Source organism: Eptesicus fuscus, chromosome 10 (assembly GCF_027574615.1).
Source record: "Eptesicus fuscus isolate TK198812 chromosome 10, DD_ASM_mEF_20220401, whole genome shotgun sequence".
Lineage (NCBI taxonomy): Eukaryota > Metazoa > Chordata > Mammalia > Chiroptera > Vespertilionidae > Eptesicus > Eptesicus fuscus.
The window spans coordinates 98,363,722-98,389,920 of NC_072482.1; the positions used below are offsets into that span (position 1 = coordinate 98,363,722).

Here is a 26,199-nt window from a genome sequence, read left to right on the forward strand (position 1 = left end):
TAGAGCACCGGCCTGTGGACTGAAGGTCCCAGGTTCGATTCCGGTCAAGGGCATGTACCTTGGTTGTGGGCACATCCCCAGTGGGGAGTGTGCAGGAGGCAGCTGATCGATGTTTCTCTATCATCGATGTTTCTAACTCTCTATCCCTCTCTCTCCTCTCTGTAAAAAATCAATAAAATATATTTAAAAAAAAAAAGAAAAAAAAAAACGGACGGAGAAACTGAGGCCAATAGGCAGGCAACGGGCCAAAGGTCAGGCAGACAGTCGCTTTGCCTCCTTTCAGCAACGACCAATGAGAAGACTCGGACCTGGTGGCCCCGCCCCGGAACTTCCGAATAGCTCTGTCCCGCCCCACAAGCCCTTCAAAACGCTAGCCCCGGGAGGCGCCGGAAGTGACGTAAGCCCACACTTCCCAGGGCCGCCGCCTGGGCGTGGCCCCGCGCTGAAGCCAAGAGTGGACTGGCGGAAGTGACGTTATAAACGTGCGCCGGGAGCTCTGGAGGGTCGGCCAGGGTCGCCGCGGCGGGCGCCTGGGCCGCCGGCCGTTAGACTAGGCCTCCGCAGGTGGTGTTGGCGTCAGCAGTAGCCCCAGGTAACAGCCGCCTTGGCCTTTCTCTCCTCCCAGGGCCGTGCGGAGGCGACCCTGCGGCGGGGCCGGCCTGGAGGCCCGGAGGAGGCGGGTTAGCGCCCAGGCCGCGCGGGAACGCTCTCCGTTCGAGCCGACGTCCCCGCCGCCACTCCGGGCGGACGCGGGGCCGGGCCCTCCTGTACTGCCGCCGTCTCTCCTTTTCGTTTTTGTATATGCAGCACTTCTGTGGTTTTAGGGTAACGATGTCCAAAAAGTAACTTTTCACATCTCTGACACTTTCTGAAGCGGGGTTCTCGTTTTTACGTTTTTGGCCTGTTTCTCAGGAGTGTGGCCCGTTGTCCTCAAAGTGATCATCGGATTCTTTGGTCCGTTCAGGAAATATCAGTGTTTGCGCTGCAGCAGCTCATGCTTGAAGCGCATGTGGGTTTTGACTTTTAACTTGTAACTAAGACCCGCAAGTCTAGTGAGAACGTCCTATTAGTTAATATTTAAACTTATGTCCAATAATAATGCCACACGTTTATCCTGTGGGACAACGAGGTGCTGTGAGTGATCATCACTTCACCCCACGTGATTCAACCGGTTCCCAGGGCAACACAGCCCATCCAACGGAATGGAACACAGGGTCTTTGAGCAGAGTCACTTGATCCTTTTGTCTAAAAGTTACTTCAAAAATTAAGCCAAGAAAAAAGTAATTTAAGGAAAGCCAGATACAGGTACACTTTGTATTTATGTCTTCTAGAGAGGTAAAGTTATTACATAAACAAAACGGACAGCTTCTACAGTATTTTACTGAAGTGGCAGGTCAATAATTGATCACACTAAAGTGTATTGGATCCAATTAAATGTTTATTGAATTCAATGTCTAAGACACTGAAGGTATAAAACTAATTGGAATATTTAAGAACCTGAAATTGGCCCCCTACATAGGGCAAACTCAGGCATAAAGTTTGCTTGGGAATTTGTTTTCTCTGGGTATTTTCCCCCAAAAGATTTCATTGCTGATTATGACACCTTAATTTTGAACATTAGGAGTATTTAAATTAAACATGTAACAAGACAGTTTTGTCCTTTTGGTAGTTTTGCATGCAGTCACAGGCAACATGGAAGGAATAAGCTTTCAGTATTATAGATAAAATGCTTCATTTGCGGGGGGTGTGTGTAACCATGAAACTGGTTTATAAGATTGTAGAGCTTATGTGTATTCTCACATCAAACTTCAACTTTTCAGGGCAGCATCTTGGTGTGAACATAACTGAGAGCTGCGGGAGCTGCTAGGAAGTTGTGCTGGGGATGCTCCCGGGAAAGACCAGCTGCTGAGGCAGCACCAGTGCAGAGGCTGTTGACTTGCCCAGAAAAAAGGGATCGCCATGGATCAGAACAACAGCCTGCCGCCCTATGCTCAGGGCCTGGCCTCCCCTCAGGTAACAGCATCTGCTCTTGAAGGTTGATTTGTATTTTTAAAGCCATTCACATCTTGTTGAGAAGGTCTCCTAGGCTTTGAGTAGGCATGATGGTGTATAATTTGCGGGGTCTCTGTGGAAGTGTAAATGTGTATTTGTCCTGCAGGTGTTGTCTCCCTCTCTGTGGTTTATTTTTTAATTTTCTTGATGGTGCCTTTTGGAAAATAGAAGTTCTTCATTTTTTTCTGGTCTCTTTATCAGCATTGCTTCATGGTTCGTCTTCTGTGTCTTGTCTGAGAGATCTTTGCCTACCTTAACTCATAAGGTGTTTTTCTGCATAGTTCTTGTTTTTATGTGTATATCTGTCACTTATTTGTTTTTAGCTCATTTTTATATATGGCCTAAAGAAAGCAGACCTTTCAAAACCGTAGCCGAAGTCTTTTTAAGTTAACATAGCCTGCATTTTTTCTAGCCAGTATTTTTATGGAAGTTAGTGGTAGATGCAGTGGATTAATGTCTGTACTTGGGGCCACAGTGTGTAGTTTGTCCTCCTCTACTGTTCTTTCTGCCACCATGTTGGTGAGATAGTTTGACATAAATGTCTTACACATTTTTAGTTTATGCTTTCTGCCAAATAAAGTGGCAGAGCAGGAAAGGGTTTTGTCTCTTTGTTGGGTCTTGCACTTACTTGAAAATCTAATGGAAACGGAACCCTTCCATGCAGAACTGTCAGGTGCGGCTTTAGGAGGTTCACAGCCGCCACGAGCTCTGCAGGCTCCACAGTCTCCATGGATGTGGGTGTCGGGAAAAGGTCGGACTGGGTATTGGAAAAATGTGCTAGTGATCTTGGCTAATCTGCCAGTAAGATCTGTGGTCTTGGGCAACTCGTGTTCTTAGTCTCAGTTTCCTTATTTAATGAAGAAAGAAGAGCATGTGTTCCCTTTCCAGAGGGCTGTGGGTAAGACTCGGGGCGATTAATAACTGTCACGATGTCTGGAAACGTTGAGAAGCAGTGTAGAAAAGTAAATTGATATTCTGATAAATGCATTGGGTTTTTTAAAATATATTTTATTGATTTTTTTTACAGAGAGGAAGGGAGAGGGATAGAGAGTTAGAAACATCGATGAGAGAGAAATATCAATCAGCTGCCTCTTGCACACCCCTCACATGCCCTTGACCAGAACCGAACCCGGGACCCTTGAGTCCGCAGGCCGACGCTCTATCCACTGAGACACACCGGTTGGGATGCATTGGGTTGAGAGCGATGATTAACCTTTTTTACTAGAATAATCATCATGACCACTGCTAACACTCAGTGTTTCCCATGTGCCTGTCAACCAGTTGGACGCTGTAAGTGGATCTTTCTAGGGTAACCATATAATTTAGCATCCAAGCTGGGAATGGGGTGCTACCCAGCTGGTAAGCAGGATAATAGTTTAAACAAGGATGTGGGGTCACCCCAGTGGTCTCCCTGATTCTTTCTAACAATCTCAGGGCATTATTGTCCCCTAGGTAAGCCTGAAGGGTTTAGCAACTTCCTCAGGTTCTCACGTGTAATAAGTAGCAGATTTGGATTTCACACCTGAGCTCCTACCTACTATGTTACGGTAATTGAAGAAAGTGATGTGTGAAAGAACAGCAAGTTCTTCCCTATTAATGCTCAATAACTGCATTTACACCAGAAGGCATCTGTCTTTACACATCTCATCTGTTTTTTCACCAGGCAGCACCAACCAGCCTAACCCACCGTTCTGACTCTCCACAGGGCGCCATGACTCCTGGAATCCCTATCTTTAGTCCAATGATGCCGTATGGCACAGGGCTGACTCCACAACCCATTCAGAACACCAACAGTCTGTCTATTCTGGAGGAGCAGCAACGGCAGCAGCAGCAGCAGCAGCAACAGCAGCAGCAGCAGGCAGCAGTGACGACAGTGACAGCTGCAGTGCAGCAGTCAACGTCCCAGCAGGCTCCTCAGGGGGCCTCAGGACAGACACCACAGCTCTTCCACTCACAGACTCTTACCACTGCACCCTTGCCGGGCACCACACCCCTGTACCCCTCACCCATGACCCCCATGACCCCCATCACGCCTGCCACGCCAGCCTCTGAGAGCTCGGGGATTGTGCCACAGCTGCAGTGAGTACTTGTGTCCTCTTGCTGCCTGGGAGGGTCCCTGGGAGCCTGACGCTGCTCTTTGTTTTCAGAGGCATCCATGGATCTCACAGTGACTCTGGATTGCAGTTTCTGTCTCACTTGAGAGGGAAGCAAAGCTGTCCTAGTGAGTCGCCCTCAGTGAGAAGCTCTCCCAGCTTTAGAAGTTGGCAGCTTGTGTCTATGCTCTTGGTCCAGCAGAATCCCTGATGCACAAAAATCGTGCAAAAGTAGGCCCTTGCAGCCCTGGCTGCCTTGCAGTCCTGTTGCCCCACCCCCTGCCCACTGGTCGTTCCGGAAGGTTGTCTGCTGTCCAGTATAATTAGCATATTAGCTTTTTATTATATAGGATCATATGAGGGCTGCATATAAATCTTTGAAGAGCTGTGTCTTTCACACAAGCTGAGGATGGCTGTTCTTGCCCTAAATGGACTTTTCTACCTAAAGTCAGTGGGTTCTATATGTAACAGGATTCGGGGTGAGGGCGGTGGGGTGGGTGGGGAATACTATATAGTCATACAGTGGGGAGGAGGAAGTATCTAACGGGTATAGAGATGGGTGGATGGCGTTGGCAGCTGCACAACACTGAATGCATTGGACACCACTGAGCAGTGCACCAGAAGTGGTGAAGGGGCTAAATTTTATGTTATGTACATTTCAAGACAATTTCAAAATGAGAAAAAAGAATGCATTTAAGTCCTAGCTGGTGTTCTTAGTGGTTAGAGCATTGTCCTATGTACCCTAGGGTTGCATTTTCTGTTCCTGGTCAGAGCACATACCCAGGTAGCGGTTCAATCCCTGGTTGAGGTTCATGAGTGAGGCAACCAATCAATGTTTCTCTCTCTCCCTCTCCCTTCTACACTCTCTAGAATCAATGAAAAACATATCTCGGATGAGGATTTAAAAAAGAAAAGAATATATTTAACTGTTATATGACTAAGTATGTGATAGATGCACCAAAACTTACTTGACTGAGTTCACACATGGACAAGTGTTGCAGGCAGGTATTGAAGTTGATTGGAAGGAAATGGGTGACATGAGATGAAGACATTCCTAGGTGCCTTACAGCTGTGCGCTCACACCCACAGGAGGTGTGTCAGCAGTCTGGGTGCACTGTGCACAAGACAGTGATGCCGGGTCCATGCATGATAGTTTTATTCAGGGGTCTACACTTTCAAGACCAGGAAAATATAGAGTAAAAGTTTAGGTTGGCTCTGTTTATAAATTTTTATTAAAATTTGTAATAAAGTTGTTTTTCGCTATATTTTTTCTTTTGTCAGTTATTCCTAAAATGATACAAGAATACTGAAAATGGGGGTCTTGGGCATAGATAATAAATGGTTGTCTGTTTTTCTTGATTTACTGAGAGTTAAGCAGAACCAAACAGGTTTTTTTCCTTTGTTCTGAGTTCTTGTTCTTCCAAAGGATACTTATTTTGAGAGGACTGAGAAAGTCACGCCTGCCCATTTTCTTTGTAAGTAGTGGTCTTAGGGTTAGCAGTGGTGGTGGTTCAGAGCTCAGAGATAAGGTGCATCGGATTCGGTGACAGGCTAGGGCTCTGGATAGATGGCTCCCGGCTCTAGCTTTGAGGAGCCAGGTGTCTCCTGAGCAGGTTACCCCCTTTAAGCCTCAGTATATGTAAAATGCTCACCATGGTATGTGTTACTTTTTAATCACTTAAAAAATGTCAGTTTATTAAAATTTTAATTAAAATTAAGTTTAAATTCCATGAAATGGAATTAGTTCGATTGAAACAATCAGGTTTCCAGATAATCACTTAACACCTCATCCTGTAAAAGTTAAATGAATAAATCACGTTTTCTTTTCAATTTTCTTTGCAGAAATATTGTATCCACAGTGAATCTTGGTTGTAAACTTGACCTGAAGACCATTGCACTTCGTGCCCGAAATGCTGAATATAATCCCAAGGTCAGAGCAATTTTAATGTATTTCAAACTGTAATACAGGAATTTACTTCTCAAGATTCCAAAAAAGTTTTGCCATGGTAATAAATAAATGCTGTTTCTGAGAGCCAACTGGAAATAGGAGGTCACTTCTGCAGGTATTGATGTGCTTGTATTCTGCCTTATTAATTCCTCTGGAGGTGAAGGTTTTCCAAACAAAGTTTATAGTTACAGAAGCTAGTCATGGGAAGTAGCAAATATAAGGTAGAAGTACAGGCCCTCGTGTAATTAAAAAAAAATTGAGCCCTGGCCTGTGTGGCTCAATTGGTTAGGCTTGTCCCAGACATCGGAAGGTCCCTGGCTCGATTCTCGGTCAGGCCCCATGCCCGGATTGCAGGTTTGGTCCTATGGGAGGCAGCAGATCAATGTTTCTGTGTCACATTGATGTTTCTCTCCCTCTCCCTCTTTCTTCCCTCCTCCCTCCCTCTCACCCTCTTTTCCTCCCTCCTTCCCTCTCCCTTTCTCAAATCAATAAATTTTTTTTTTTTTTAAGAAAAAGATTTGCAAGTATTCCCTATCTTATAGGAATGTAGGAAAAATATACAGGTCGTGGTTCAACTCAGTCGTCACAGTTGTGCTTCCTGTGGGAAAGCTTGTGCCCTGCTTGGTGGTGGGAGGTCCTGCCTGGGGGCGCATGCGGGTGCTGTGGTGGCTGTGCACAGGACTTCTTAGCTGTCGTTGTCTACTTTTCCTCACGCCTTAACGACTCTCCACCATTCCAGCGGTTCGCTGCTGTCATCATGAGAATAAGGGAGCCCCGGACCACAGCCTTGATCTTCAGTTCTGGGAAAATGGTGTGCACGGGCGCCAAGAGGTAGGTACAGAGAGGCCGTTCCGTCTGTGGTTTGTGTGTTCTCGGTGGTAGGCTGATGCTTTAATCAAATGCTTTTGTTGCTTTCTTACTACAGTAGTTGGCTCTAATCACTTTAGTTGGCAGTAATTTCATTTTTTTAAAGTTAGGCATGGCCCTGGTTGGTTGGCTCAGCTGGTTGGAGTGTCATCTCGTACACTGAAAAGTGGCAGGTTCTGTTTCTGGTCAGAGCACATACCTGGACTGCGAGTTCAATCCCCAGTTGGGGCGTGCACAGGAGGCAACTCATCAGTGTTTCTCTCTCACGTTGATGTTTCACTCTGCCTTTCCCTTCCTCCCTCTCTAAAAATCAGTTTTTAAAAATCCACAAAAAAATAAAACTTAGGCATGACTTTCGGACGTATGTTACCATTGCTTATTTCCCTACAAATCAGTTGCATTTTGTGTGTATTTGATAAAATATTACATCACAACTGTTAAGGATTCCTTTGTGTAAAAAACTTTACATACAAATTCATCCCCAGGGAAAAGTCTGCCTAGTGATCAGGATGAGCCGCAGACCTCCTTGGCTCTGGCGGTGACGTGGTGACAGGTGCCGCTGCCCTCGTGGGGATGGTGTTTGTTCTGACGGTCTGAGTCCTGCGCCTTCGTGCCAAATGTTGTTGCCTGTACTCTGCCTCAGTGTGCAGTGAGCCCCTCTGTGAATGCCTTGACCAGTCTAAGCCTAACAGCCAACAGACTTGGTAGGAGACACAAGGAGTGGGGGAATTAGACACAAATGAAGTAAACTAAACTCCTAAAATAAAAGGTGATGGATGCACTTGCAGGTGTTAACGTACAGAGGGGCTGTGAAGCTTTTGCTAATTCTGAACTTGAACGTGGTCTTTTAAGGAAGCCATGGGTGTGGACATTCTGCCTCTGGTCTCAAAGTGTTTTCAGAAGGCGAGACGTGGGTCTGCCCCTGGCTCCACGTCTCACTTCATTTCGCCGTCTTTACCAGCTTGTTTTACTTGGGACGAGGCCATGGGAATGTGGGGTTTCCCAGTGGATGCTCCATGTGTTGCCTTCACTGCAGGCACGCTGTCTTGTGCCTCAGAAGGAACAGTGGGTATCTGTGGCTGACTATTGTATCAAGATAAGAAATCATAAATACATTTATTATTCTTAAAGGAAAAAAAGGCACTGCGTGTATGGTTAATTTTTGTCATTCCTGACCCTGTACCTGAGAGAGAGAGTCTTGTTTAGGGTGGTGTCATTGCTCTCATTCTCCGTGTTCTACATAAACTCTGAGTTCTGAGTCAGTTTTATCCAACAGGTGAGTTATAGAAATGGACATAAAATAGGGTAGAACTAGTGTGTGCATTCTTTAAGTACAAACCTCATTAGTATTTTCCTATCAAAATGAAACTTGTTTTCTCTCAGTAAGAATTTGTGAGATAAAATAGAAAAGCAGTGGTCATGATGGTGATTGTATGCGCATATCTGTAAACTCGGGGCTGGCAGTAATGGGGTGAATTGGAAAGGTGATCATTTTGGTAGGCCTGGTTTCCTACATTTGTTTGTGTCTGCACATATTTTTCTTATTGGGAAGGGGTGACCAGTTCACACTTTTTAAAGCTGCTCCTTTAAATAACTATGTCAGCTGGCTCTGAGTATGAACAGCTCACTTTTCCCTCTCCCTAGTGAAGAGCAGTCCCGACTAGCAGCAAGAAAGTACGCCAGAGTTGTGCAGAAGTTGGGTTTCCCAGCCAAGTTTTTGGACTTCAAGATTCAGAACATGGTGGGGAGCTGCGATGTGAAATTCCCCATAAGGTTAGAAGGTCTGGTGCTGACCCACCAACAGTTCAGCAGGTAAGTCTGAAGGTGTTGGGATTGCTTTTGGCAGCAGTCTGTGTAAAAGTGCACGATGAATTGTCTGTAGCTCCCACTGTGTTTACTGTGGCCGGAGTGACGTCTCTGGGTCGCGCTGGCCTTCTGCCCACTGCACGTGGTAATGTGAAAACCCCCTTTACCGGGTGAGATTGATTCCCCTTCTCTATGTTCCATCATCATATTGCTCAGTGACTATATTTCAAACTAGAGGCCCATTGCAGGAAGATTCCTGCAAGAACCGGGCTTCTGGCAGGCTTCCCTCCTGCCACCGCCACCCCTCGTGGCCCCCCGCGCTTTCCCTGCCGCCTCTGCTCCCCACCCCCCACCCCACGCTTTTCCTCCCGCCGCTGCCACCCCCACCCCTCCTGCGCTTTCCCTCCCACCGCCACCCCGCACTTTCCCTCCCGCTGCTGCCTGGTGCTTTCCCTTCCCTCCTGCCGTCTCTGCCCCCCACCCCATGGTTTCCCTCCCACAGCCGCCACCCCCCCCCTGCGCTTTCCCTCCTGCCACCGCTGCCCTGTGCTTTCCCTTCCACTGCCGCCCCGCACTTTTCCGCCGCCTGCCACCGCCGCTGTCGCCCGCCACCCGCCCCGCCCGCGCTTTCCCTCCTGCAGCTGCCTTGTTTTCTGCTTTCCCTCCCTTTTCCTTCTATGCTGTCTTCAGTCTTCACTCCTCCCTCCCTCAGCGTATGCAAATTAACCGCCATCTTTGTTGGGTTAATTTGCATACTCACTCTGATTGGCTGTGGGCGTAGCAAAGGTACAGTCAATTAGCATTTTTCTCTTTTATTATTGTAGATGTGTGAATTAACCCTTTGTACACCATAAGCATCTATAGACGTATAGATGGTTTCCGTTTTGGACGCGTGCCAGTTAGCTGGTTAAACCTACCACCTTGTGCATCAACCTTCCCCCTTCGGTCTACTCACCATTATCAGATCCACCAGCAAAGGGCATGGTTGAGGGACATGGATATCCTTTCTGCTGCTTCTTCCTGCTGCTTCCTGCTGAGAACTACCAGGCAGATGGTCCCTCCCCAGCCTCCCTGCTTGCAGCACCCCTCAGGCTTGCTGTGACCTTTGGGGTACCAGGGCCTTTGCACATTCCACTTTTATACCCGGCATAGTCTCACTTTTGCTTTGAAAACTCCCACTCACATTTCTAACCTGAGCACCTCTTCCTCAGAGAAACCTTCCTGAATTTTCTGCTAGGCGACACACACACATTCTGTTTTCAGTCTCTGAACTAATGACACAAGATTTCTAGGTTTAGAATAAGACACATGAGTAGAGCATCCAAACAGCGGAGTCAGGGAAAGGTTATGCCAGAAAATCCACACTCATTAGGGAGTTATTTAGTCCTCAAGTGCAGATTACCGGTTGGCTTCCCTGGCCTTCCGCCCCCTCTCCTTTGATGCTACTTGGGGAGCTGGGCTTTGCCTCCTTACAGCTGTTTTTTCGTGTTTTTGCTTATACAGGTTTTCATTTTATCTGAAAGCATGGGCAACTTTTAACTTATAAACTGTTCTTTATGTTTTCCTTCTAGTTATGAGCCAGAGTTATTTCCTGGTTTAATCTACAGAATGATCAAACCCAGAATTGTTCTTCTTATTTTTGTTTCTGGAAAAGTTGTATTAACAGGTAAGTTGTAACAGGAAGTAGTGTCTGAATATTTTAAAGTTTCAAGAATGTCATTTTCTCCATGTGAGAAGAAATTTCACAGAGTTGGGACCGTTGGTAGCTACTTGCAGAGGCCTTTTCTTTCCTCCCACCCAAACATGCTTGCAAGAAATGTCCCAGAGAGGAGGGAGTGAGAGGAGGGAAAATCAGATCCCATTCCTGCTGGTCCTTCAGCCCAGGCTTGACCTGTGGGGAGGGGAGAAGATGGGCATCACATTGGATAAGAGATGGAGTTTTAGTGGGAAATTGTCCTTTAAAGCCTTTGCATTCATCAACAATGTGGTTTTGAGACAACAAAGGGAGATTCGGAGGAGCTTGGTGGGAGGCAGCAGTTGGGGAATGCTATTCAGCCATTGTTGCTGCGCCTGTGGCCCTGATCTGGTACAGGACCAGCACTGTGATGCCTGCAGAGAGGGACGCCGAGTCACATAGGGCGTCGCTTTTGTAATTTAAAAAGCCCTTTTAAGAAAACTGCTTTAAAAACAAAATTGTGACAAGGGGTTTTAGCATTAATACTAGAGGCCTGGTGCACGAATTTGTGCACTGGTGGGATCCAGCTGGCCCGTGCCTGATGGGGGCCGTGGGCTTTCTGGTCGTTCTGCTGTTTGGTCAGTTTGTATATTACCCTTTTATTATGTAGGATTTTAATGCCTGCATCTGCTAGTCTAACTCATGGAGAGATTTGTGCTAGTGGTTTTAAATCATAATTTTGCCTCTTAATAGGTTAAGAAATGCCATTTTAGACTCTCCTCAATTCCCCACTTGTCTTCATAGGTGCTAAAGTCAGAGCAGAAATTTATGAAGCCTTTGAAAACATCTACCCCATCCTCAAGGGCTTCAGGAAGACGACGTAATGGCTGGCCTGCCCTCCCACCCACTTGTAAAAACACGTCCGTTTGGTACATTTAAGTGGTGTTGTGGGTGGCTTGGGTCCGCGTGGGTTGCAGCCTGCACGTACACCTAGGCACACGCCAGGTGTTTCTGTAGTGCTGCGCTGTGCTGCCCATCTATTTAGATTTAGATTTTAAACTCTTACTGCTGTTGACAAGTTGGTTTAAGGGACAAAACTTTGGTGTTAAAGCCACCTCTACAATTGACTGGACTTTTAATTGTGTTTGCTTTATTCCCCATAAACCACAGTTTTTATATTTCTACCAGGAAAGTAAAAATGTTTTTTACAAGTGTTGTTTTTCTAATTTGTAATCCTAGGGTTTATTTTTGTGCCAGACACATTCCGCCCTCTCAGTATTGCAGGACAGATGTATTAATGAACATGGATGGCTGTAAATATTTGTCTCCTCATACTCTGTACAATAAATGCTGTTTATAAAAGTGTTAGGTTGATGTTATAAATGATGCCTTGTAAGATTTATGTGATCCTACTGGTAAAAGGTTGTATTTTAGATATAATGCCTGAAACCACTCATTGTGTGCTTGTTGTTTCAATCAGCATTTCATTGTCTGTTGCAATGGGAATGGAAGAACGGGCCGGAGGCTTAAGGTTACCCATCAAACATGTCTATCATGGTCATGCATTGAGTTCTTTGTTTCCCAGAGATGTTGCCTTGTGATTCACCCTAACCCTGTCCCAGCACATCTGTTTTATTCCTTAAGTCTTCCCTCCATCTCTTTTCCTTAACGTTTCAGGCCATTTGGCTGGTGGATCCTCCTTGTGTTGGGCCGTTTGCTGATTCTTGGTGTGGTTCCGTGTCCCGTCTCAGCTCCTGCAGGTGGGGGCTGCATCCAGATGCTTGACTCCTTCGTCAAGGCTGAGTGTGTGTCTGTTAGGAATCAAATATTTGGTTGTCTCTCTTATTATTTGTTAGGGGGTTGCAGATGATGAAATTCTAATCACTTCCCTTTTCCTCATATTCATTGCAATACTTTTATTATCCTCTACATTGAAAATTCTTCATGTTTAAAAACACATGGGATGATTTAAAATATCCCAGTCACTTCACATTATACACATAGCAGTCTGATACACTACCACAAATATGATTATCGGAAGCGTTACAGCACATTTTTTGCTTTCTGAATTGTCGGAGGTTGGTAGGGCCAGAGCCAGTGCCTCCCCCTTTGCTTGGCCAGACTGTCTGGTCAGGCAGTCTGGCCAAGCAAAGGTCTGGGGCAGTGGATGGATTGGCAGCAGTGATGGATGTCCTCTGCAGGAGCCATAAAATGTTTTGACATTTCTAGAGGCAACTGAGTTGTGTGATGTGTTTGTACATGAGGAAGGAGGGTCTGAGGGGAGGTGGGGGGGATGGCAGGTGATGACAAGAGTTGGGCTGGCTCAGGACACAACCTTCTGTAGATCAGCACTTCTCACTCTTCACAAAAGACCCATTTTCTTTTTAAAGTTTTATTTCATTGCAGGTCAACACATGTGTGAAACCATTAAACACTTAGAAAAAGGGAATAAAGACACACAGATACAAATATTTAAAAAATATATGATCAGACTAGGAATACCATCTATAATGGTATCTTGGTGTCCAGATCTGTACTTTACTGGATGTGCATACAGGTCTGCATCAAAAACTACACAGCTTTCCACTGCATAGATACACCAAAATTTATGTAATTCCCTGTTACTGGACCTTTTTGTTTCACTAATAAGACACTAGAGGCCCGGTGCACAAAATTTGTGCAGTGGGTGTGTGTGTGTGTCTCAGCCCGGCCTGCACCCTCCCTCTCGCAATATGGGACCCGTCAGGTGATGTCTGACTGCCTGTTTAGGCCCGACCCCACAGTTGGACATCCTTCTTGCAATCCGGGACCACTGGCTCCTAAACCCTAGCCTGCCTGCCTGATCACCCCTAACCGCTTCAGCTCCCGCGGCTTTGTCTGGAAGGTTGTTCAGCTGTCCAGTCTAATTAGCACATTCCACTTTTATTATAGATTGTGAATGAGGCCTAAAACATCTTTGTACCTCTCTCACTGGTACAATTATTCCCTTAGGATAACATCCTAAAAACGGAATTGCAAGATTTAAGAGGTTATGAGCACTTTTAAGGCTTTTCGAGGTTTGTCTTTAAGGTGTATCTGTTACATCTTGTTTCCAAACAAATTCCTCTGTGTAGCTGGTGCCCAGGCTGCAGCTCTCAGCACAGGTGTAGACAGCCAGGATACCCCAATCAACACTCTTGCCTAGCCTGTCGGCCTTTAGGTAGTTGAGCAGCTGAGGCATGACCTGAGAAGAAGACGACAGTCAGAGACCTGCTCAGGCAAGGAGCACCGTCTGCCTTCAGCAGACCTTCCCTGCCAGGCTGATCCTGAGCTGTAAAGTTTCCATGCTACACAGCAATATAGACATGTAATGAACGTACTAAACATTGTAAAAATATTTTGCAGCTCTGTTCTCAGAACCTGTTTCATTAGGCATCTTTCACTTCCATTTGAGAAAGAAGTTCCCAAATATAAGACTGATCCATTTAGCTTGGCTGGTTATCTAATTAATTTTATTATTAACTAGAGGCCCGGTGCATGAAATTTGTGCATGGGGGGGGGGCAGGTTCCATCAGCCCAGCCTGTGCCCTCTCGCAGTCCGGGACCCTTGCTCCTTACCACTCGGCTTGCTGCTCCTTAGCCCTGCCACAGAGGCAGGAGAGGCTCCGGCTACCGCTGCTGAGCTTGCCAGCTATGAGCCTGCCAGCTGTGAGCGCAGCTTCTGGCTGAGTGGCGCTCCCCCTGTGGGAGCGCACTGACCACCAGGAGGCAGCTCCTGTATTGAGCGTCTGCTCTCTGGTGGTCAGTGTGCATCATAGCGACCGGTCGTCGTTCTGCTGTTCAGTCGATTTGCATATTAGAGTTTTATTATATAGGATGTGCCATAAAATAGGACTGAGGCTTCTATCTGGGAAACTTTTACTTTTTGTCATTTGAACAGCAGGTGCTGGTGCAATGACTGAAGGAACACTAGTATAATGAATGCAAAAAAGAAATCCGTTGATGTCTATAGAGAAAGGGACCTCAGGAGGCCAGCAGTTGGATGGAAGAGTGAAGGTCTGCCCCACCAGCAGGAAACTGCTTCGCGCACGCGCACGCGCACACACACTGGCAGCTCATCTTGGCATCAAGAGATTTGGGATTAAGAACCAACCAGTGTTGGATACAGTCCTCATAATTCCCTTTTTTACCCAGAACAAGTATTACCTACCACTCTGTAAGGTTACTGAATCCACAGAGGATTGATTTCCACCCAACCCCAAAATGATTCTGATGCTAACAATCTCTTTTGAAAAAACATTTACCTTAATGATACTTAATGTATCTTAATGATACATGCATTTGTTTTCCTAACAAATCCACAAATCAACACTAAATAGAGCAAGTTCTGAAACACTCCTCTCACAATGTACATTGTCAGACCCTGATCAGTGGAAGATGTATTATTTAAAATTACCAAGATAACAGAGACACTGAAAATAACTGTATCTGCACTGGAAGGTAGGGGTGGTCCAGATGGTAAAAGCGAACACATGTAAACCCTCATTATTGTAGAAGCCCACAGATGTCTGGCAATTAGTAAAATTACAAATGACAGGACAGTCCTGTTACTTAGAGATGGAAAAACTACCAGATAAAGCAGTAAGAGACAGTTTTAAGCCCTGAGGTGGGGCAGGAACCTTCTGATTTTCATGGTGGTGCAATTTCTGTAATACCATTCAGACCCTATGCGTACGTTACTTTGGTAAAATTTTGTAATGTTTTAAAGACATAAAGCAGGGTAATTACCTAGTAAAATAATTCCTATTTAAGGTCATACCTGGAATTCAAATATTCTCTTGGCTCCACAGGGGCAGTCTGGAATATCCTCCTCTTGGGGGACATTTTCACCAGAGATCCAGATGGGGGCAAGCCCTCTGCCATACCTGAGAATCTAAAATCAATTAGGATCACATTCCGATCATCCACATCTCGCCTAAGAGTTTTCCCCGCCTCTACCCCACACATTCTCAAAGTTAATTCCTTTTTAATGTTATCAAAGCAATGATTCCAGCCTCTCTAATTCAGGATATCAAAATTTAATCTGAATCTCGTCATTTATGCCGGATGCTGGGGTGAAAGCAGTCACATGTGCTCAGGCAGCAGATGTGCCACTGGCCCACTGCTGCTGGGGAGGCCTTGGGGAACATAGACGCTCATTCACACGTTATGAGGGGGGCGAGGGTACTGGGTAACCCTGCAGTTACATGCGTTGTGTACCGGGTTCTTCCAATAAAGGCAACTGTATTTGTTTACAGTGACAGTGTGTGCAACGATCCAACTGCACAGTATATGCTAGAAGACTTGGAGCAGATAATATAGTCATTCTCACAATGCCAAAAAAAAAAAAAGAAAAATAAAAGAAAACACATCCTATATGATAGTGTAACTTTTGTTCTCTCGGTAACTGTTAAAAGGATCAGAACAGGAAAAGCACCTTCCCTTTGTGTGAAGGGCTGCTGTGATGAGACAGCTTCTAAGGATGATACCCCTAACAGAACACAAGAGGGAACCATGTGAGTTCTACTTTACCTGCTCTGGTTCCAGGGCTATTTTATTTTTAAACTCCTGGAAAATTTTATCTTCCCTGGATTCATGTTTTGCCATGGAATCCAATTCTTCCACAGGTACTTCACCTAAAAACCATCAACACAACCATTATGTCAACAGGAATAATCCCCAGGACTCAACAATTCAAACCGCTTGAGGGCAGCCAGTTTCAAAGAAGTAAGTTTTGAATGAATCAGAGAGCGAGAGCCAGATGTTCCCAAGGGCTTTCCCTAGTTAAGTTCTTTCAGGTTGGCTCTGCGTGACCACCTGCATTTCCGGGTGCCCCGTGAAGCACTATTCACTACCCAGGTTCCTTCCTGATGACCACTTCTCTTCATTAAAGTTTCAAATTTAAAAGAACAGACCCAAGTCCTGGGCTCAGGACGCTGTGCCTAGCACACATTAGGACACTCAACAAATGTGAGCCCTTCTTTTTTTAAAAAAAATGTTTATTGATTTTATAGAGAAAAGGGAAAAGAGATGGAAATATAGTTGAGAAACATCAATTGGCTGGGGATCGAGTCACAACCTGGGCATGTGTCTTGACTGGGAATCAAACTGAGGACCTCTTGATTCATGGGACAACGCTCAACCAGGGAGCCACCCAGGACGGGCCATGACCCCTTCTTATCACTATCACCCTTATGCCTCCTGGACTCTTACTTCAAATCTCCTCACACTTCTCTTCCCAGCTGGCCCACCTGCTAAGCTGTCCTGCCAGCTCGTTCCTCTGCACTCTCAGCTCCTAGGACCCCAGCCACCTGTACCACTGCTGTCCCCAACAGCAGCTAATCTTTGTGACAAGTATTACTATATATTTCTGATGTCCTTACATGAACTATATAGACCAGTAAGCCAACATTCTAATCTAAAATCTAATTTGGTGGTGGTTCTTAAGAGCTTGAGTTCTAGTGAGTGAGATGTGAGCTCAAACTCCATTTAAAACCTAACAACTTGGGTCAGTTACATGACCAAACAAGTTACACCCAGAACCTCAAAGTCTGCACCGCAAAATGGGGCTGCGAATTAATTGTGACTTTCATGAGGTCATGCACAGAAGCCCTTGGTGCAGAGTAAGTGTTGAATAAATGCTGCTGCCAATCAGCCTCTTAGGTATCTGATCAGCAGAGGCTCTGGAGTATGATCAGCTCTAGAGAAGTAACCAAATTGTGTGTGTAAAACTGGTCATGTTACAGGGTCCCAGGGTAGGAGGAATAGGGGAACCAAGGCAGGAAAGTTAAAACAAGCCCAAACAGTGTGGGCAATGTGCAGTCAGCATGTAACTAACAAGCTATTATCTTCCCCAGCCAAGGAATGAGAGCCAATGGTTAAAAAACCTCCCTAAGGAGAGAATGCAGAAAGGGAGGAGGAGGGGAAAGGAAAAAAGGGCCGTTTTACTCCCTAAGCAGAGAAGCCAGCAGTCTCGGGTTTGGCAAGGTCAAGTTGCCAGGAAATTCTCATGAATTCTGGGAAGGCCACAACAAAGTAAACAGGGACCTTGAGAATTGATCTGCATCAAAATATCCAGCAGAGGAATTTTGAAACCTACAGACAGCAGAGTATATAATGCTCAGACCCCCACCCAACTGGTTCTGCAGATTAGCTGAGAGCCTGTCTGCGCTTCCTAAGCCACATGCATATGTTTGCTTGCTTTGCTTTTTCACTAAAGGTGCATGCTCTAACTGCTTTATTAAATTGGCTTTTCGCAATGCATTCGAGGTCTGTTGTTTAAATTTATATAAGATAAGGATCAACTTTGGGGACAGCCCTCTCAGGGGTCAATGAGAAGCACCTCTCACTTCGGAAGGGCCTGCTGGCCCTGGCCGGGTGCTCAGTTGGTTAGAGCGTCGTTCTGATACACCAAGGCTGTGGGTTCCATCCCAGTCAGGGCACATACAAGAATCAACCAATGAACGCATAAATAAGTGGAATAATAAATGGATGTTTCTCTCTCTCCTTTCCCCTCTCTCTAAAAATCAACAAAAAATCATATTTAAAATCAATTAAAAAAAGAAAAAAAAAGAAAAAAGTGTCTCACATTCTCTCACGTACACCATCTTGATCTGAGGAATAGACCTTGGGCCCAGATGAACTTACCAATTTCCTAGCATCCTGTGCAGTCCTACCCAAGTGTCACCTGCACACTTCCTCTGACTGACATACCTTCATGGACCCAGAATGTGCCTGACATGTGTCAAGGTGGGAGGAACAGGAAGGGTGTCGCCAGATGAGGCAATATTGTAAAGTTCTGTACTGCAGCCTCCAAAGTGAGCTGGTTTTTCCTGTCAGCACCTCTCTTCTGGACACTCTGAGCCCACTGTTTCAAGCATTATGTACAATCACTTAATGGATAAAGTTCTGAAACTGACTCCTTACCCATGCTCCCTATAATCTCCGGTTCATCATCTTTTTCTGAAACTTCAGGTGTAATCTCATCTTCTGTTTCTATTACAATTTCAAATTCTGGAAAAAGGAAGTTGTGATCTGGAACTGTGTTGTCCAAATTATCTGAAACAAAAAAGGTAACTTGCACCATCAGTAATAACTTAGTTTTTTTTTTAAAAATATATTTTATTGATTTTTTACAGAGAGGAAGGGAGAGGGATAGAGAGCTAGAAACATCGATGAGAGAGAAACATCGACCAGCTGCCTCCTGCACACCCCCCACTGGGGATGTGCCCGCAACCAAGGTACATGTCCTTGACCAGAATCGAACCTGGGACCTTTCAGTCCGCAGGCCAACGCTCTATCCACTGAGCCAAACCGGTTTCGGCAGTAATAACTTAGTTTTAAGAACGGTCTAACTGTGCTATTTCTAAAGTATATTCCAATATAGTAACAGCTTCTCCTAGTAAATTAATATATATAGCTTCAACATTTTAGATTGTAGACCATACATTAAATGCTGCTCCTAGGAGACCTGAGTGGGCATAATCTCACAGCTCTTCCCACTGGGGATCAAGCTGCAACCCCAGGACTGCCCTGACTGGGAATCCAACGGGAGACTTTTCCTGCACCAGAAGACAAACTAAGCCACACTGGCCACGGCTCACAGCTCTTCCTCATAAAGGTGTTGTCACTACCAAACTTCTGAGAAGTATTAGAACTTTCCTAATTCTAACTTTTCTGGGCAAAATAAAAATCTGAGTTGGTAAGTGCTATGAAGCTGAGCTGAAATTTAAAAAGAAGATGGACTCACCTGCCTGTCCACACGCCTGCTTATGTCCGGATCTCCAGTCCACAGCCTGGTGGTCCTTACTGCAGTAATGCGCCTGGCGACACCGAGAGCACGTCTTGGGGCCTAAGCAGCCGCACACCCTGCAGAGGTGAGCCCCCGACTTGAGCTGGAGGCACACGGACTCTCCCGTCTCTGGGGGAGGCTCCTCAGGAGGCGGCTCGTGCGAGTAAAAGTCATTTTTCCTGGGTAGCTGATTTCTAAAAACTAATATAAATGAGAAGAAACATTGTATTTTTAAATAAATCAGTATGTCAATTCAAATAATTTAGCTTCCATGCCACACAGGAATGTAAAAGACAAACAGAAGGCCATCTTTGCTTTCGGTGAACTTATCTTATGAAAGAAGAGGGGGAAAGAGTGGAAAAGAACAAGAAAGTCTTCAGGTCTATAAACTAGTGGGACCCACACCGAGCTGGCCCTGAGCTTGCTCCAGTCAATCCAGTTCCCATCGAGCCCAACTGACCGGAAAAATGCGGAAAAGCTGTTGGGACTCCGCTTTCTGAAAACGGACCATTTTTAGGTCTGAACACGAGCAGGCGCACGGAGCACCGATTGGATAAGCAAACGTCGGGCTGGAGGCGAAGCGAACCCCGGGAGGCGGCGCCCGCACCCCGCGTCGCCCCCGCAGGCCCCCGCCCTCTCCCTGCCGCTCCCCGCGTCGCCCCCGCCCGCTCACCGCGCAGGCCCGCACAGCAGGGCGGCGCGCGGCAGCAGAAGAGGAACAGGCCGCGGTGGAAGGCGTCGGCGCGGCCCGGCAGGGGCGCGTACAGCTGCAGCACGAAGGCCAGCGGGCGGCCGCACAGCGAGCACGCCAGCGCCGCGGGCCCGGGCAGCCCAGCCTCGCCCAGCCACGCCGGCCGGCCGCCGACCTTGCTGGGGAAGTGCTTGCTGCGCAGCCGCCAGGCCGGCGCCTCCTCCGCGAAGCCCAGCTCCGCCGCCCCGGCGCGCACGACTGCCATCCGCGTGCGGCGCCACCCGGACCCGCACCCCCGGCCGGAAGGCGGAAGGCGGGAGGCGGGTCCCGGAAGGCGCCTAGGGCAGCCGACCAGAAGCGATTGGACGGAGGGTGTGGCTGACTTCCGGTGTCGTGCTGGGGTCGTGAAGTGCGGCGGCTCCCAGGGTCTGCGAGCTCGGCCGACAGTCCGGGCACCCACTGCCGCTGCCCTGGCGTCTGCGGGCCGAGTGCGCGCGGAGCGGCTGGGGCTTCTCGAGTGAACGCGCTGCTGAGAGTCAGGGGTGAGGGGCCGTGGGAGCGCCGTGAGGAGCGGGTGAGAGCAAAAGCTGGAGCATGAGAAGGGAAGGGTTAGGTACGGGTTTAGGGTCAGGGCCCAGGGCTGAAGGGTTAGGGTTTAGGCTGGGACCTGGGCTTTAGGGTTAGGGTTCAGTGTGAGGCTTCGTGCTGGGGGTCAGCTTTACCTGGCCCCACCCCCTGTCCACCTGCCTCCTTCCCCATCACGTGGCCCTGCCCCTTTGTTCAGTGCCTGCGTGATCACGTGCCCCCACCCCTTGTTCACGTGCCTACTTCCTGGTGATCGCATTGCACCGCCCCCTTGAGACCTTGGACGGACCTGTTTCCGGGGTGCCACCTCCCTGGTTGGCTGTCCGCCTGCTCTCACACCTGTCAGTCAGCAGTCCCTTTGGCAAAGTCCTTCCAGAAAAAACCGTGTGCGCGTGTCCTCTCTTTCCTGCTGGGACTGTGACAGCTGGGATTGAAAGGAGACAGGAGAGCAGTGGCCGTCCAGAGTCCATGCCAGAGGTCCAGAGGGGCCCGTGCCTCCCTGGAAGGCTGGGGGCGGGAAGGGTGGTGGGGCGGGGGTGCTGACTAGGGAGCAGAAAGCCCTCAGGGCAGGTGGGGGCGCAGACACACACAATCACCTCACACTCCTGTGAGGAGCAGCAGAGAGGGCCAGCGACTTCCTTGATGGCACACAGCAGTAATGGGGCAGAGCTGAAAAGGGAGCCCTAGGCTGACCCCAGCCTGTGACTCCTTCACCTGTGACCTCTGGGTAAGGGGGCGGGGCCCCCTCAACATTCTCAAGAAGTCAGGTGAGGACGGAGGAGGGGCCACGTGAAGATTGAAGGGAGGCGGCCAGGAGCCCCCAGAAGATGAAGAGGCAGGAAGCACCCTTCACTCGATATCCCGAGATGGGCTACTAGTAATGATTATAAAGAGGAAAAACAAAAAGACTGATGGAGGCATGGAGGAGCTCCTACTATTCAACTTTGAGGAATTTAAATACCAAAACAACCTGTTAAAATAGATTTTTAAAAAATATATATTTTTTGCCGAAACCGGTTTGGCTCAGTGGATAGAGCGTCGGTCTGCGGACTGGAAGGTCCCGGGTTCGATTCCGGTCGAGGGCATGTACCTTGGTTGCGGGCACATCCCCAGTATGGGGTGTGCAGGAGGCAGCTGGTCGATGTTTCTCTCTCATCGATGTTTCTAGCACTCTATCTCTCTCCCTTCCTCTCTGTGAAAAACCAATAAAATATATTTAAAAAAAAAATATTCTCATCATTGATGTTTCGATCTCTCCCTTCCTCTGTCTGAAATCAATAAAAACATATTAAAAAAAAAAAAAATATATATATTTTTTTATTGATTTCAGAGAGGAAGGGAGAGGAAGAGAGAGAAACATCAATGATGAGAGAGAATCATTGATCAGCTGCCTCCTGCATGCCCCACACTGGGTATCCACGCATGTGCCCTGATCTGGAATGTAACTGTGACCTCCTGGTTCATAGGTTGACGCTTAACTGTTAGGGGCAGAAATAGAATACTGGGGACTAAGTATTATTTATAAGAAATAAAGTAAATATGAATCATGATCTGCTAACTGTGATTGTTTTGTTCTAGTTAAAGAAAGCACATTCTAAACTGGCTGGGAGTTGTATGCCCCCTCCTCCTCACCCCCCCACACACATGGGAGTCCACCTTGTATCTGGGAGTCAACCTTGAATATGGTCCATCCCCATTCAAGAACTACCTATTATCCTGGAAAGATTAACAACCTTGTTGCCTAATGGAGTTCCGCCCCAGGTCCCCGCCACCCCCACCTTGGCTACTTCCCCATGCCTGTGAGTCCTGCCTCCCGTGTAATCTGTCCTCCTCCATATGAGCAGCTGGCTGATGGGGCTGCAGAGCAGATGTTTGTGGACGACCTGCTGCTCTCCATGCTGCCGGCAGGATTGGAATAAACGCTCGAAAGTGATTCAACCCTGTTGTCTCTGCTTGATTGACAGGCAGCCCGGACCCACTGATTGTCTGGTTTCACAACCACGGAACCACACTGGCTGGGCTCAAAAGCATTTTTAATAATGCATAAATCTAGTGGGGGTTATTGATAGATCCTCCCTTCCCCCAACTGATGGACGGAGTATGACGTAAACTCCACCTGCAGCCAGACATTCCTGACCACCTTATATGGACTGTACATTGAATCACCAATCAGCACCTGCCATATACCCTAAGCCCTTGATTCCTAAGTCCCTAGGTGCCTAATCATGTGCCTTACATGAAACCACAAATCAGCATGTGCTGAGTACCGTAAGCCCCGTCCCCTCCTTTCCTCCCCTCAAAAGGCGCGTTCACCCTGGCACGCCTTCTCTCCCCTTTTTCCCTCTGGAAGGCGGCAGGCAGGGTGATCTCCAATAAAGCCTGTGTCCTGGTATCCCATGGTCTCCGGCCCTCTGTTTCATCTTTCAGTTATCTAATCAAGTTAATCAAAGCCTCATTATTCTTGACATGACACAATGTGAAGTAGACATTATTATATTCTGACAAAAAGTCCAAACTGGAAAATAAATAAAAAAAATAAAATTGACAGAAATGGTAAAATGTGAATCACTAAAAATTATAAAATATGGAAACTAAAAAAATATTAATTTTTAGTTTTGTGGATGAAAAGGGGCCACATGCCAACCTGACTAACTGAGGGAAGGTCTGCATGGAGGCCTTACAAACTCAGAGACCTAAAGTAACCACAAAGGATGGTCTGAAATTAAACTTTTTATATTAAAAAGCAGTCTATGGTGGGTAGTCCTGTCCTGACAAAGATCAACTTTGGTCTTAATTGAGCCTATTGTCTTTTTGGCATCTGATAACATACCTTTGGCAGGTCAGGGTAGTAACTTCCCCTTTTCCGAACCCCTCAGGGCACAACCACTGCATCAGGGTGGAGACAACTTCCCTCATTGTTGTTGTTATCATGTTAATTGTTGGCTGTTAACTCGCCCGAACCACCTAAGTAAAAGAAGCCTGTGTCTATCATTTTATTTTTACCCAACCCCAGAGGTTTCCCCTCTTTGCTTTCTCCCACTTTCCTAATCTATCACCAATGGATTTCATATAACCCATTAATATCTACTCCTTCATTGGTAATTTATAAAACTTAGTGAAAAACCGCCATTCTCCATCAATTCGTTGAGATTCTGCTTCCTGCCAATCGTCACCAACAGTAACCAGGACCTGAGATGAGAAGCTGGGCCAGGACGCACAGTCCTCAGTCCACACATCAGGAGAGCAATGAGGCGGACATAAGGTGAAGTGCATCCATGTAAGTGGAGGGGCCTGGTCGTAAGACCAAACATGAGGTGAGCTGGGGCCGGGGAGCAGGTACAGCCAGCCTGTGAGGACCAGAGTGTGTGCCTGGACTGCTTCTGGGGTACAAGTCTCAGGTGCCAATTTAAGTGAGGAATTCCTGTGGGACTTTCTTTCCGTGAGCACATCCTTAGACTGGACACGGGATTTAGGAGTGTACAGTTCTGGTCCCAGTTTACGTGAGCACTGCGAGGGCCAACTTCACAGGCTCTCAGGAGCAGAGCCGAGTCTTAGCTTAGGTCCTTCAACAATGAATGTGGTAAGTATAAAAATGATAAATTTAGCCGAAACCGGTTTGGCTCAGTGGATAGAGCATCGACCTGCGTACTGAGGGGTCCCGGGTTCGATTCGGGTCAAGGGCATGTACCTTGGTTGCAGGCACAGCCCCAGTGGGGGAGTGTGCAGGAGGCAGCTGATCGATGTTTCTCTCTCATCGATGTTTCTGGCTCTCTATCCCTCTCCCTTCCTCTCTGTAAAAAATCAATAAAATATATTTTAAAAATGATAAATTTATTAGTAATAAAAAAGCCCCTAAGAGGTTTGTTGCCTGTAAATGCAGACCCAGGCTCAGATCAATTTTAGAGAATTCCCTCTATCAGAACTGCTGCAGTGACGCATGAAGTGCAAATGAGAAAGTGAGCGAATTTGGTCTAAAACGTTTGGAATAATTTCCCCCTCTGACTGTCAAGAGGCCAAAGTGGGTGCCCAAAGAAAAGGCCTCTGGTGTTCCCTCCACAGCAGTCCAGGTTCTTACACTTTTTCACTTTCCCATGTTGTCCTCCAGTCCTTGTTTTCTAAAATGAAATGGCTCTGTTTGTTGCAGCTTACTGACACTATTCAGAATAATACAGTTAATTAAAAATCCTACCACAAGAGGTAAAAACCGCTTTCATTTTAGGTGCATGCCTTTCCAGACAGCTCTACATGCACAGTTCCTTTCTTCTTCTTTCTGTGGATTTAATTTACTATTCTAGATTCCAAGAAGGGTGTAAAACTTGTAAATATTCAGCTTGTCTCTTTTCCTAATATGTGCACTAAGACTGCACAATTCTCTGTAAGTCTTGTAATGTAGGATTTTTATTATCCTTCAGTTCTAATTATTTTCTGACTCTTGGGCCCCTGTTCTGGAGCCCTGCTGACAGAGTGAGGCCTGGGGCCTGTGGTTCAGCTCCTGTGTCTGGCATCTGGTAACTGGTGTCTGGTGTCCAGTGCCTACTTAGGGACCTGGATTCCTAAACACAGACCTGAGTTCCGACTGCAGCGTCTGTGGTCTCAGGGAGAATTGTATTTAGCTCTTTGTCTGGGTTCTGGGTTCTGTTTGGGTGTGGCTGGTTTCCTGCGTTCCTGTGTGGGGTCCACGTGCAGCTATGACATCGGGGCCTGATGGAAGGTGTCCTGTGCCATTCTCTGGCACCTGGTGTCTGGCATTCATGCCCCAAGGTCTGGCTTGATGTCTGAGGTTTAGCTTCTGGTTTGTGGTCTGCTGTGGGACTGGGGTATGTTTCTGGGGTCCTGAGCCGGGCTCTGCTGTCTGGTGTCTGTTAACTGATGGTCCTTGCCTTTAGATCAATGCCAACTGGAGTCCTTGTCATGGCTTGAGGAACCCTGGGGTCAGGCTGCCCCAAATGAATTCTCTTTCAGGTGACACATTTCAGCTCCGCTCTGCTCCAGTCTCTGTGTTCTGATCTGGTCCTGGCATCTCCTCTTTGCTCAGTCCAGACGACTTATCAGTCAGTACAATGTGGTAGGACATTTGCAGGTCACTCCCTGAATTGAGGTTTGTATGAGAAGCCCCTGTGTAGAAATGAACACAAGGCTCTGTTTTTTTGTTTGTTTGTTTGTTTTTGTTTTTGCTAAATTTGAGCTCGGTTATTCATCAGGAGCCCTTTATAGTAGGGATCTTTATTCTTATTATGTTATATTGTAAATCAGAAGATGCCTTAATCAATAAGCCACATTCATTTGGAGTCCTTTTCATTTCACTAGTGCTAGCGGTCCCAGAGGAAATATTGCTTCTCAAATTCTGGGTCCCCAAATAGAGGAAGTCTTTCCTATATATACCCTTTTCAGTTCTTTGTCTTCCAAATTTGGAGTGAGACTTCTGGACCTTCTGAGAAAAAGTCCTGAGTGCTGGGACAGGGTGTGAGACCATATCTCAAGGCCTGGCCTGGTGCCAGCACTGACAACTCTGTCTGGGGCATAGTTTATGGTCTCTCTGGAATGGGAGTAGTCTTATTTTCCCTATTACTTAAGCAAGCAAACTTTAACAGAAGCCAGAATAGCAGGGTTAAAATTTTAAACAGCAGTTTTTACCCAAGATGGAGGTTACTATGCTTCAATTATCCATATCTG

At 46.8% G+C, this 26,199-nt stretch overlaps 2 protein-coding genes across 7 annotated transcripts; one reads left to right on the forward strand and one right to left on the reverse strand.

Moving 5' to 3' along the window:
- The first annotated feature begins 474 nt into the window (after nt 1-474).
- TBP (TATA-box binding protein) lies at nt 475-11,893 on the forward strand. 3 transcript variants are annotated; one of them, XM_054721652.1, is made up of 9 exons: nt 475-592; nt 1,821-2,013; nt 3,716-4,131; nt 5,988-6,075; nt 6,833-6,924; nt 8,605-8,772; nt 10,338-10,432; nt 11,246-11,370; nt 11,681-11,893. In XM_054721652.1, exons 2-8 carry the CDS (start codon nt 1,960-1,962, stop codon nt 11,323-11,325), a joined length of 993 nt encoding a protein of 330 aa, XP_054577627.1. In that variant the 5' UTR covers nt 475-592; nt 1,821-1,959; the 3' UTR covers nt 11,326-11,370; nt 11,681-11,893. The 3 variants fall into 3 exon arrangements, with proteins under 3 accessions (XP_054577627.1, XP_054577626.1, XP_008159211.1); XM_054721651.1 differs by having other exon boundaries at nt 11,246-11,893; XM_008160989.3 differs by having other exon boundaries at nt 3,758-4,131; nt 11,246-11,893.
- Nucleotides 11,894-12,777: 884 nt separating this feature from the next.
- PDCD2 (programmed cell death 2) lies at nt 12,778-20,264 on the reverse strand. Of its 4 annotated transcripts, none has more exons than XM_054721649.1 (6): nt 19,924-20,264; nt 19,209-19,451; nt 18,386-18,517; nt 15,992-16,095; nt 15,240-15,353; nt 12,778-13,664 (listed from the first exon to the last, which is right to left on the reverse strand). In XM_054721649.1, exons 1-6 carry the CDS (start codon nt 20,204-20,206, stop codon nt 13,506-13,508), a joined length of 1,035 nt encoding a protein of 344 aa, XP_054577624.1. In that variant the 5' UTR covers nt 20,207-20,264; the 3' UTR covers nt 12,778-13,505. The 4 variants fall into 4 exon arrangements, 2 of the variants coding, with proteins under 2 accessions (XP_054577624.1, XP_054577625.1); XR_008557172.1 differs by having other exon boundaries at nt 13,578-13,664; nt 15,240-15,345; XM_054721650.1 differs by lacking the exon at nt 15,992-16,095 and having other exon boundaries at nt 13,549-13,664; nt 15,240-15,345.
- Nucleotides 20,265-26,199: the final 5,935 nt, after the last annotated feature.

Coding starts and splice junctions, on each gene's coding strand:
- TBP (XM_054721651.1), top strand. CDS start 1,960: ATGGATCAGAACAACAGCCTGCCGCCCTATGCTCAGGGCCTGGCCTCC. Junction 2,014..3,715: donor AGGGCCTGGCCTCCCCTCAG/GTAACAGCATCT, acceptor TTTTTTCACCAG/GCAGCACCAACCAGCCTAAC. Junction 10,433..11,245: donor TGGAAAAGTTGTATTAACAG/GTAAGTTGTAAC, acceptor TTGTCTTCATAG/GTGCTAAAGTCAGAGCAGAA.
- PDCD2 (XM_054721649.1), bottom strand. CDS start 20,206: ATGGCAGTCGTGCGCGCCGGGGCGGCGGAGCTGGGCTTCGCGGAGGAG. Junction 19,452..19,923: donor CTGCTGTGCGGGCCTGCGCG/GTGAGCGGGCGG, acceptor CATTTATATTAG/TTTTTAGAAATCAGCTACCC. Junction 13,665..15,239: donor AGAGAATATTTGAATTCCAG/GTATGACCTTAA, acceptor TCTTCTTCTCAG/GTCATGCCTCAGCTGCTCAA.